Source organism: Diachasma alloeum, unplaced genomic scaffold (genome assembly GCF_001412515.2).
Source record: "Diachasma alloeum isolate Michigan unplaced genomic scaffold, Dall2.0 Dall_scaffold_00198, whole genome shotgun sequence".
NCBI classification, from domain to species: Eukaryota; Metazoa; Arthropoda; class Insecta; order Hymenoptera; family Braconidae; genus Diachasma; species Diachasma alloeum.
Genome location: NW_021680363.1, coordinates 2,311,742 through 2,323,868, shown reverse-complemented (window position 1 = coordinate 2,323,868; position 12,127 = coordinate 2,311,742). Strand labels below are relative to the sequence as shown.

At 37.1% G+C, this 12,127-nt stretch overlaps 5 protein-coding genes across 5 annotated transcripts; 3 read left to right on the top strand and 2 right to left on the bottom strand.

The window, feature by feature from the left end:
• Positions 1-187: 187 nt before the first annotated feature.
• On the top strand, positions 188-1,909 carry LOC114841048. The gene is made up of 4 exons (XM_029125898.1): positions 188-1,159; positions 1,214-1,285; positions 1,693-1,782; positions 1,856-1,909. Exons 1-4 carry the CDS (start codon positions 188-190, stop codon positions 1,907-1,909), a joined length of 1,188 nt encoding a protein of 395 aa, XP_028981731.1.
• Positions 1,910-2,642: 733 nt separating this feature from the next.
• LOC107035426 (histone H3) lies at positions 2,643-3,128 on the bottom strand. Its single transcript, XM_015252804.1, has one exon. It carries the CDS (start codon positions 3,092-3,094, stop codon positions 2,684-2,686), a length of 411 nt encoding a protein of 136 aa, XP_015108290.1. The 5' UTR covers positions 3,095-3,128; the 3' UTR covers positions 2,643-2,683.
• Positions 3,129-4,468: 1,340 nt separating this feature from the next.
• On the bottom strand, positions 4,469-4,917 carry LOC107035429 (histone H2A). Its single transcript, XM_015252806.1, has one exon. The coding sequence runs from the start codon at positions 4,883-4,885 to the stop codon at positions 4,508-4,510; it is 378 nt and encodes a 125-aa protein (XP_015108292.1). The 5' UTR covers positions 4,886-4,917; the 3' UTR covers positions 4,469-4,507.
• A 201-nt stretch (positions 4,918-5,118) lies between these two features.
• Positions 5,119-5,539, top strand: LOC107048929 (histone H2B). Its single transcript, XM_015272379.1, has one exon. It carries the CDS (start codon positions 5,132-5,134, stop codon positions 5,501-5,503), a length of 372 nt encoding a protein of 123 aa, XP_015127865.1. The 5' UTR covers positions 5,119-5,131; the 3' UTR covers positions 5,504-5,539.
• Positions 5,540-6,884: 1,345 nt separating this feature from the next.
• Positions 6,885-11,979, top strand: LOC107048935 (synaptic vesicle glycoprotein 2B). Its single transcript, XM_015272389.1, has 11 exons — positions 6,885-7,095; positions 7,176-7,223; positions 7,628-7,789; positions 7,919-8,081; positions 8,175-8,296; positions 8,794-9,032; positions 9,851-10,177; positions 10,260-10,395; positions 11,226-11,385; positions 11,538-11,665; positions 11,750-11,979. Exons 1-11 carry the CDS (start codon positions 7,071-7,073, stop codon positions 11,830-11,832), a joined length of 1,593 nt encoding a protein of 530 aa, XP_015127875.1. The 5' UTR covers positions 6,885-7,070; the 3' UTR covers positions 11,833-11,979.
• Positions 11,980-12,127: the final 148 nt, after the last annotated feature.

Below are 12,127 nucleotides of genomic sequence, written 5' to 3'. Positions count from 1 at the left end.
AAAAATGTATAATATATTATAGTATAAGAAATTTTTCCGAACTCGTGGAATCAATAGAACAATTTCAAATAATTTTTTCTCTTAAATAAATAAGCAGCCCATTTGCAAAATCAATACTGCATGTTGCTTGTATTCTCGGGAATACAAAAAACTCAGTACGTACATGACGTCGAACTTGCTTTTTACAATGAGCGCCTTCAACCGAGTGCTATCGAAAATAAAACCAACATTTGATTTAATTATTCTTCGAATATTCAAAGAAGTCTTATTTCTGTTCGGTCTCGCGCCCTTCAGCGTGAAAATCTCGGAATCTCCAGTTGAGAGATCCAAGTTCGTCTTTAAATTCTCGCAGTCGCGAAACAGATGCGCTTATAACATCATCGTCGGCGTTTTGTTTACGTCGTATATCGTTTGGAAGAAAAACAACAGCAATTGGATCAACACTGCATTATTCGCGGCCATACATGGAGCCACCGCTACCATCAATTTCATATACTGCTATTACAGTCAACAACTGATCGCAATTGGAAATCGTCTAGCTGAATATGACAGAGCGGTACCAATGGCGTTGTCACGATTTTATCATTGTGAAGACGCGACACTTCAAATGATCATTGTAACTACTGCTGCTACAATTGTCTGGCTCATTGACAGTGTATTAGTTGTCATAAAATCCGACTACCCAATGGATACTGCACTACTCATGACAGTGGGCTTGTCGTACAACTGCTTCTGGATCCAATACATCATGATTATAATTCTTCTGAAGAATAGGTTGTCCGCGCTGAATGCCGCACTCATGAAGATTGGAAACGCCGATGCAAAGAGAAAGACGATCTCTGTACTTTCTTTCGATGCATCTTGCGAATCAAGAACTGAAAGAAATATCGTAGTCATCAGAAAAGCGCGGAATATTCTTTACGCTATTGCCTACAGTGTTGAAGAGTTCTATTCACTTCCAGTTGTGGTAGCTGTTATTGAATGCTGCTGCATCGTTGTCTATAGTGGTTACTACACAATCGGTCCGTTCATTCTCTCCGAACCGCCAGCAACACCATTCTTATTTTACAATTACGCGTGTTGGGGCATTGAGTATTTATGGATTTTGGCGTGTTTCAGCATTAATGTTAATAAACTTATTGAAGAGGTTAGGATCTTTGTAGAAAAAAATCATCGACTAGTCGTGCGCTCACACTTGTCTTGTTTTTTTCAGACCAGAGAAACTATCATTGTAGTTTACGACATCATGGAGACATACGATGATAAGAAAAGCATCAAGTCCTCGGTATATCACAATTTTTTTAAAGAATATTTATCCAAAAGAATTGATTTTTTTAAACTGATTTTTTATCATATAATAAAGCTGTTGAATTCTTCAAACTTCTATGAAAATCTGGACCAATCTCTAGTTTTTTCACATCGCCCTCAATTTTTTTGTAATTCCGAAATTTTTTTTAAGTAAATCCTCAGATCCCGTTGACAAGAAAAAAAAATGTTTAATGATTTGGTTGAAGCTATCGACTAATTTTTCATAGTCACTACAAATATTGATTGGTTTTAAATGGTTTTCCTTCTGTCACAGAAATTACGTAATTTTGTTCGACCACATAAAAAATGAATTTTGGAAAACCGGATAAATATCTTTTGATAAATAATAACTGGTCTTGAATTTATTCACGTCTTTGGTTTTAGTTAATTGATTTCTCTTATGAATCGCTGAACCGACAAATGAACTTCACAGCATGTAAAATGTTCCCTCTTGATTGCTCTCTGCTGTTATCAGTAAGTAAAATAATTCTTGATTTGTTGGTGAGTCTTGGATTTCTTTAAATTGATGGATGATTCGTTTGTACAGATTCTCAGCATGATGGGAACGTACATGGTGATTGCTCTCCAGTACAAGCCTTGATACAACAATTCCTGCATTCGATTGAAAATCACAGTGACAATTCTCTTATGTAAACTTGTGACAAAAATATCAATACGAATAGTTTTGTTAAAAAAAAATTCTGACTGTGTTAGATCAATATAGCCAGAGTCGATTCTTCACCTCTTTCCAAAACATAATACAGTCCGAATTAAATTCAGTAGCGAAGTGGTAAAACGATTTCGGTCGACTTATCTTCCAGTTGAGTTTTTGAAGAATACCCGAATCTAAGGTAGATAGAGAAATTTTCGTAATTACATTTATGTAGCTCTCAATCGGCTCTACAAAAAAGGTTGTAACAAAAATTTTTCCACCTCCTTAGATTCCGAGATATTCATTAAAAACTAGCCAATAGTCACAATTAACTTGTACCGTTTTACCTTTTCGCTACTGAATTGTTCATCTGCTAATTAAAATAAACGACAGTCGTGTATGATGAATAATATTGAATTTCAATGTTGCGTGCACAATATTCTTAGCAAAAAAATATTCATGATTTTGTACAGCACCACGTACTATTGCAAACTATCATTGATGTAATCACCCTTATGTAAACTTGTGACAAAGATATCAATACGAATAAAGTTTTGTTAAAAAAAAATTCTGACTTTTGCAACGAAGAATATTAAATACTCTGCAACTTATTTTTAAAATATGAATAGAGATATGAATGATATGAAAATGAGAATGGCAACGTTAAATGAATGTGGTGGCCCTGAGAAGGGCCGATTGTTTAGATTGAGACTAGGTCTGAGCTTAAGCTCTCTCTCCACGAATGCGACGAGCCAGCTGGATGTCCTTGGGCATGATGGTGACCCTCTTGGCGTGGATAGCGCAGAGGTTGGTGTCCTCGAAGAGACCGACGAGGTAAGCCTCGCTGGCCTCCTGAAGAGCCATAACAGCAGAGCTCTGGAACCTCAAGTCAGTCTTGAAGTCCTGGGCGATCTCACGGACGAGTCGCTGGAACGGGAGTTTACGGATGAGAAGTTCTGTGCTCTTCTGGTAACGACGAATCTCGCGAAGAGCGACAGTTCCCGGCCTGTAGCGATGGGGCTTCTTAACTCCTCCAGTGGCTGGCGCACTCTTACGAGCGGCTTTGGTAGCCAGTTGTTTCCTGGGAGCCTTTCCTCCAGTGGATTTACGGGCAGTCTGCTTGGTACGAGCCATTGCGTCAGGTACTTGCTTACAAGAGTGCAGAAAAGCGAATGCAAAGCGAATGAAGCGAACAACTGAAGAGTTAGTATATATACTATCGTCCTTCCACGTGATTGGTTCGACGCGCCAGGAGGGGAGCACTAACCGTCGTCACGCTATTGGTGGTCTGAGAGTGGTGGGGGAATGCGTTAAGCGGGACCCATAAAATTGCGACTGTTTCATCTCTGAGCATCATAAGCTTCGGCTATTCTCATCAGTTTCGACGTGTCCCTTATAACCAAGTAAAATGTCTGGTCGCGGAAAAGGAGGAAAGGGATTGGGAAAAGGGGGAGCTAAGCGCCATCGTAAAGTCCTTCGTGATAACATCCAGGGAATCACCAAACCAGCCATTCGCCGTCTCGCTCGTCGAGGTGGAGTGAAACGTATTTCGGGATTGATTTACGAAGAGACTCGTGGAGTACTCAAGGTCTTCCTTGAGAACGTCATCCGTGACGCAGTCACCTACACTGAACACGCTAAAAGGAAGACCGTTACCGCTATGGATGTGGTCTACGCTCTGAAACGTCAAGGACGTACTCTGTACGGATTTGGAGGTTAAAGACACCCGTCTGCAGATCGAAAAACAATCGGCCCTTTTCAGGGCCACCACATGTTTATTACGTTGGAATTTTAATAACGCGTTACTGATCAATAAGTATTGTATGATGAGATTTATTTTGTAGAGATGAATAATGACGAGAGTTGACAGCAAACAATGTATTCCGTCAGTTTCACCATAAGAACAATGAAGATTTTCATAACTTGTGAAGTAATGATTGGATTATGATTTGTTTTATTGGACCTTTATATCGAATTCGAATTTAAATTTGTCACTCGTCTCAGTATCAACTTATTGTCACAAAAAAGATTGGAATTTGTAGATTTGTTTAATATGTTTTAAGCCATTTTCCGAAAATCCATTTTTAGACATCAAAGTAAATTAGGTAATTTTTTATCATGAGAAAACATGGAACCAACATTTGTTATAATTCAAGTACACTAGTTGTCTTCACAAATTAAACAATTTTTTTCCAATGCACCAACTTGATGCAAATTAATTTCAAATTGATAATTCACTTAGTAGAAGACTCCCAAAATAGGCAATCTAAAAAATATGGTATATCCAATGACCAAGGAACAACCAGATTAGTCATAAATCAGGTAACAGAATTCAATTTAAGGAGAAACGTAACACTTGTTTCCTTCTACAATTTATTAATTTTTATCTGACTCTTTGTTAATTCGATTGTTGCATTGTTTTGTAAGTTATTCGTTTCCTCTTAATATGCACACATTTGAATCAACTAAAATAGAATATTCCTTCGTAAAAATATGTGGTGGCCCTGAAAAGGGCCGATTTTGTTGTAAATGGATGATGAAATGAATTTAGGAACTGCTTTTCTCGGTCTTCTTCGGGAGAAGAACAGCCTGGATATTGGGGAGTACTCCACCCTGTGCAATTGTAACTCCAGACAACAGTTTGTTCAACTCTTCATCGTTACGGATGGCCAATTGCAGATGCCTAGGGATGATCCTAGTCTTCTTGTTGTCACGAGCAGCATTGCCTGCCAACTCGAGAACCTCAGCGGCCAGATATTCCATAACTGCAGCCAAGTAAACTGGAGCTCCAGCACCTACACGCTCTGCGTAGTTTCCTTTACGCAGGAGGCGATGAATACGACCCACTGGGAACTGAAGGCCAGCCCTGGTAGAGCGAGTCTTGGACTTTCCCTTAACCTTTCCACCTTTGCCGCGTCCTGACATTTTGTAAAAAATTTAATTCAACGTTGAGTCCCTAAAAGATCAATGAAGAGTGCGTTGCAATTCCGAATACCCCTCTTTATAGCTTCATACGCTCCCACCGCCGAGCCAATGGGAACATCGCAGGCCTTGCGTCTCACCTGATTGGCTCGGCGGCGTAAGCGCCAGTGCTATTATAATAACGGCGTTCCATAGGCAGTCACAATTTTACAGAGCTCTCCGACCTGTAACAACTATACTTCCAGCACTATGCCACCCAAAGCTAGCGGTAAAGCCATGAAGAAGGCTGGAAAGGCCCAGAAGAACATAACGAAGACCGATAAGAAGAAGAGGCGTAAGAGGAAGGAGAGTTACGCAATCTACATTTACAAAGTTCTGAAACAAGTTCATCCCGACACTGGGGTCTCCAGCAAGGCCATGAGCATTATGAACTCATTTGTTAATGACATCTTCGAACGGATTGCCGCTGAAGCCTCACGATTGGCCCACTACAACAAACGTTCAACCATCACCTCTCGGGAAATTCAGACTGCTGTTCGTCTTCTTCTCCCAGGAGAGTTGGCTAAGCACGCTGTTTCTGAAGGCACTAAAGCTGTCACCAAGTACACCAGTTCCAAGTAATCTGGTTACATTCAACAATACAATCGGCCCTTTTCAGGGCCACCACATACATTTAATGTTGCAACTCTCCTTTTCGATTTATATTATTTACATGAATTAACACAGTTTTCTTTATTTAACATGAATGACACTTTTCAATCCGAACATTAAATGTATGTCGGATATATATTACACAATTTAGACAGCATGATAGTTATTATAAATCGACGTTTCGACGTCAGAGATTAAAATAACAGACGTCCACGTGCGCTTCGTGCGTAAATGGTATTCTTGATGGGGAACTATTAATCTCGTCTTCAATTCGTGCTGCAACACTCGTTAAAAATGAAAATTAGACGCTTCCATTCTAAATACATACATTTCTAAACACGGGTGCGTTTCCTGTGGGTAACAATTATCGCGATCATATTTTTTATAAATGTCCTTTTTCACTCGTATGTTAAGGCTACTCGTCGCGGAAAATCGATACGTATGTGCACAGTGATAATCCATCACAAGATATTTCAATATTCAAATCAATTTCTGGAGTGGGTTGAAGTCATCTGTGTTCAATGCTACATCAATGGAGTAGACTTCATAAGTCAATCTTCGTGATGCGCATCGATAATCGTCTACAAAACTGTACGTCGTATGCCAATATATTTAATTTATTCACAAGATTTTTATTGTGATAATGCGGGTAATTGCGCACTCCCAAAAATCTACTAAAATTTTAATATTTTCTCTTCAATTCTTTTTTTATACGTTAACATAATTCCGTGGAAATGTTTAAATGAAAATTCCTCGTCATAGTTTTTACGAGTTTTTTTCGTCCACTTTTTATCGCGACATGAAGAAAAATGCGAATACGATAATTTATCACGAAGTTTCCGAAATTATTATATTTTTCAAAAGATCGACTTTTCAACGTTCATTAAAAAATGATAATTAAGGTAAATTTTTCCCTGAAAAAAAATCATATCATAGCCTCTTGTTTTTCGCTGACAGTGGATTAAAAAAACGAGAGTAAAAATTTTGTAAATTTACAAAATAAGAACTCGCTAGTGAATATTCAATTCTAAAGTCTATATTTTGCTGATGGAAGAGGCTCGTGTCCCCAACTTCTGATGACAACAAAAAAATTAATGGAATGCTGATGGTTGAATTATTGGATAACAGACAATGCGCTGTGATCGAAATGTCCCGTATGAGCAAATAATTGACATTTTTTGCGTAAGAAGTATTGCATAATAACAACTGTTGTTAACTTTTCACCAACATTCTTTATTTTCCACCAATAAGTGAGCATCAATTGCTGCCAATTAACAGTTATTGCAGTACACGAGGGTTAAATAAAAATGTTTGCAAATGGTTTCATCCATGCCTCTATTCGCTAGCTCGATAACCGTCAGTGGTAATAAGTAGGGAGGGACCTGCTCGGCGTTTTAATTACCCTAGAAATACCCGTTTTCGTTTAGTTTTCGCGCTAATCGCGGAGGAGCTTCTTTGAGTAGAGAAAGGGAAGAGACTCCAAGTGTGTTGAATAAAAAGAAGCCGAGTGTAGTTTGAAAATAAAAAAATTGTGAACATGTTTGAGAGGCGGCAATCAATAGGTAAAAATTCAGAAACTAATAATTTTTCATATTGAAAAAAATTTTTTTTGTGTTTATTTGAATTGATGAACACATTGTAGACGTTCACGCGGAGGAACACAATATCGATAATGCGGTCGAAGTGGCCGGTGAGTACATCTAGATCCACATTTTTTCGATAAGTTGAAAACTGAATCAAATATCAATAAAAAAATCGAGCATTTTTGCAGGAAATTCTTTTGATTTTTTTTTTGACTCTCAAGAATAAAACAAACGTTTGAATTATTCGATTTATTCATTGATAATTCATTACATTTTCTCTGCTCTGAAATTTGAAAATTGAATTCATTTCGCTAGAAAATTCTATTGAGTTTTTATTGATTCTTAAATGACAAAGCAAACGTTTGAATAATGTCTTATATAATGTTATTATATTATATAATATATTATATTTTCTCTGCATTGAATTTTGAAAATTGAATTCCTGAAATGTTTCATAACGATCGTTTTCCGATTATTATTGTTGTACAATCTCCTCCGTCATTTTTTCTAGGATTCGGTAAATTTAATCTTAAAGTCGTGACAGTGAGCGGATTAATCGTGTTCAATACTGCATTCAGTATCAGCAGTGTTGGTCTGATACTGCCTTCGGCAGCGTGTGATTTCAATTTGACAACTGCGGATAAAGGTCGCATGTCGGCAGCTCCAATCCTAGGTAATTACCCGAGGAAATTTGATAATTAGAAAGCAGCACCAGGATTAGTGATAATTATTTATACCATCAACTCGCCTAACATTTCGGGAACAGTATCAAGTCTCTGGAGTACTTGCTTTCATATTCCAGGAATGGTCGTAGGGTCCTATTTCTGGGGCTGCTTAGCCGACTTGAAAGGCCGGAAGTTTGCTCTCCTCACAGCCCTGTTCTCCCAAGGAATGTTCGAGGCCATATCCTCCGTCGTTCCGAACTACTGGGTATATTTAGTGCTAAAGTTTTTCAGTGGCTTCTCGTGAGTTTTTAGTTTCATCTTTTCCAGATTTATTTCATGAATTTCGCGTATCTTATATATTTTTATTCACACGTGCTCATCTCCACTATCTAGTGCTAACGGCCAAACTGCGGTTGTGTTCACGTACCTGGGGGAATTTCAATCGTCAAGACTGAGAGAAAGGATTCTCTGCTGGCTGGAACTGACCTGGTCCTTAGGATTAATTGGATTACCCCGTAATTTCTCATTTCCATTAATAAATCCTAGCGCTCTCATTAGGACATTTTATTCATTTTTTATGCAAAACTAAAAAATATAACAAAAAAATAGAATTCCCGTTTTTTAAAGTTGCATAAATGGTTTCGAAATCGTTTCAGGCGATCTCCAGTAATTTTTTCCCATATATTTTTCAATGGAAAAATGCACGTGAAAATTCAGATTTTGGCTTTAGCTGAGTTTTCGAGGAATATCTCCGAATCTAAGAGAGATAACGAAATTTTCGTCGAAACCTTTTTTGTAGAGCGAATTGAGGGCTACAGAAAAGGTATTGACAAAAATTTTACCATTTCCCTTAGGTTTCGAGATATTCATTGAAAACTGGCCAGTAGCCGAAGTCGACTTGAAAATTTCCTAGTGAAAGCGCGAGGATTTTCCAACGACTTTTGCTGGAAGTGATGTAATGCTTAGAAATCATTATACCTCATGCTAATTTAATCCTCATTTACTTTTACAGTCGTTGGATGGGGCATAATTCCTCTTGAAATTTCGTACGCGACGAAATACTTTCATTTTCACTCTTGGAACTTATTCGTATTAATTTGCTCTTTGCCGGCGTTGGTAATAGGACTGTGGCTTTTGACATTTCCCGAGACACCGAAGTATCTTGCGGAATCGGATGACGATGCTAAACTCGCTGACACTCTCGATTTGATGCATAAAGAAAATACTGGAAAATCATTCGATGAGTACCTCGTACGTTACCCATTACTTTTTAATAAATTAATGCATGCAGTTGCATAATCCCTGAACATTGTTCATTTGACCCGCGTAATCTTTTAATTTTCAGCGATTAATTCAAGTTTTTTCGCATCTAATCTAATCAAGACATAATCTCATCAAATTGATATAATGAATCCATTGAAATTGAATAAATAAGCTGATGAGAATAATTGATTCTGAGTAGCGAAGCGTGAAAACGATTCAAGTCGACTCAGCTCTTAGTTGAGTTTTCGAGGAATATCTCCGAATCTAAGGGAGATAGATGAATTCTTGTAATAATCTTTTGTGTAGATTTCAACCCGTTCTATAAAAAAGATAGAGCCAAAAATTTTGCCATCTGCCTTAGATCCCGAGATATTAACTGAAAACTGACCAATAGTCAAAATCGATTTAAGGATATCCAAGCACTTGGGCTGTTTTTCTCCAGTGAAATCCTTTTCTACTTGTGTAGTCAAACAATGGAAATGTTATTTGTGTCACAAAGTTTAAACAATTTCAATTATTTCAAATTATGAATAGACGCTGAATATTCATAATTTTTTTCAATTTTTTCGCGCGCAATTTAATTAACAAATTTGATGATTGAAAATGATTGAATCCTTAAACCGTTTCGTAGAGTATTTTTCGTTGAATATTCAAGAATAATATCCACTACATTTGTTACATTTTTTTATTAGCTTCCATATCACTTTCACAATTCATAATCCAGAAATAAAAAATGCTGAAAATTTTGCAATCACTGTTGAATAATGAAGCAAATCAAATTTTATTTATCCAAAAAAAAATTTCAGGAAAAATTAGAAAAACACGGTGGCACGGAATTTTGCGCCAGGTTGAAGGCTCGCTCAATTGCTTCGAAAAAGGAAAATTCACAGCTGGCAAAAGTGGGCAAGGTATTCGCCCAAGTTTACGTACAAACAATAACAATATTAAAACCGCCATTCTTGCAAAGAACCGCAATCTCGTGTGCCATAATGTTCTGTCTCGGTTCGTCATACTACGCGCTGACAATATGGTTCCCCGAGATATTCACGAGATTCGCTAAATTCGAGGCGAAATTCCCCGGTGAATCGGCGAGCGTCTGCAGCATAACTAAATCGAACTCAGTGAATGCAACTGTGAGTGAAATATCTTGATTCATTCGGGGAGAACATTTCTGTCATTCATTAGTTATTTCAATTGGATTAATTTTATTTATAGAATGCAGCTCATGAGTGTCCAGTGAACATTCCAACCAATGTTTACATGCATACAGTAATTCTTGGTGCTGCCTGTATTCCTCTGAGTCTCCTCCTTCCTGCTTTCGTGTACTCTCTTGGATATAAATTTTATTTAAGTGCGTAAAATATTTTCTAGCAATTTTTCATAGGTGTCACGTCTCGAGAATTTTCTTTTTAAAATCGGGGGCTTTTGCTTGGAAATTCTATTGAAATTCTAGTGATTTTTTAGTCTTCTTGCACTGAGAGAAGAAATTAGTTCTGCCGAAAATATTATGTTTCCCTGAAGAGATCTTTTATCAATAAACATTTATGATTTTCATGGAACAAATGATAATTTCAAGACGAAACTAAAATTTTCTTGCCGAAAACTGTGGTATTGGCAAAACTAAATAATTTTTAGGGGGCAATTTTTTTGGGAAAATAATATTCTTTCCTTGTCAATGTATTCTCTTTATGGTATAAACCTATGGAGTGCTCTCAGATCAAATGATTGTCGTACATAAGTTATATTTTTTCCTGCCGACAGGTCGAATTCTTCTAGGGATATTTCTGATGATCACGACAATAATTTAATTTTTGTGGACGATATTAAATTTTCTTCCATCAAGTTGGGTAATTTCCATCAAGTAAATCTGTTCCACTCCATCAAATATTCTCACGTGGAACATAGTTTTTCGGCAGAGCAAATTTTCTCTCTCGGTGTAGTCGATTTTTTGGGAGATATTTGGCGAAAAAATTCTATAGGTTTTCATTTTTGGGGATTTACTCGAAAAATCCATCGTTTTGGTTGTTATTTGGTGTCAGACCGGTAGTAATTCTTCCCCACATTTTGAATAATTTGCCCACAAAATTAGAGAATTGACAAAATCAGACAAATTTTTGGAAGAAGAATTAAAATTCTATCGGAATTCCCATGACAATCCCAACTAATTGAATAATTTTGCAGTTTCTTCGAGTATTGTTGCATCAGCCATTACCATTGGGCTTTTTTTCGTGCGATCATCTACACAAAATCTCGTCCTGTCTGCTATTTACGAGGCGTTCACCTCCATCGGGATGAGTATCGTTCTCTGTATAGTGATTGAAATTTTTCCGACGAAATTCAGGTAAATCCGCGAGAACAACTCGTTAGGAATAATCCCTGGATTTTAGTTATGTTTATCAAAAGTCTCGTGAATAATTTCTAGAACAAATTTAATATTTCCAATCAAAATTCCACAAAAATATTGCAATGCTTACGAGAATGATTTCATTTTAGAGCAATGGCCTCAGCCCTCGCAGTATTTTTCATAAGAATCGGTGCACTATCCGGAAATTTACTCTTCGGATTCTTGATCGATAATTACTGTGTGCCTGTCATCATAGTTCTTGCTGTGCAGCTTCTCGGTAATTCGATAATTTTTTTTACAAGTTAAATGAAGAAATTAAAAACTTGTGATTAACAATTTGTTTCTTTGCACTGATCTGCAGTTTGTGCGCTTCTCGGACTACTGATTCCCCTCAAACGAAGAGAGAAGAAGATCCCGGATGAGAATGAAGTTACATCCCTTTGAAACACCGCTGGAAAGTCGAAGAAATGGTCTAGTCATAATTACACATGTGTGAATACAATCCATAATTCATGCGCTCGTTAAAGAACATCATTTTTCACTCCAACAGCATAAATTGAGATATTGAAATAAAACAAGTTTTTAATTCAATTTGAAGTCGTTGATGTCTTATGATGGGATTTACATAATTGATTGAGACCACGAGTTGCTCATGTCATATATCATATCGTCGTCACGAAGCTAAATCGTTACTTCATTGACATTATTTCATTGACTTAGTCCATAGCTAAGTTTTTGA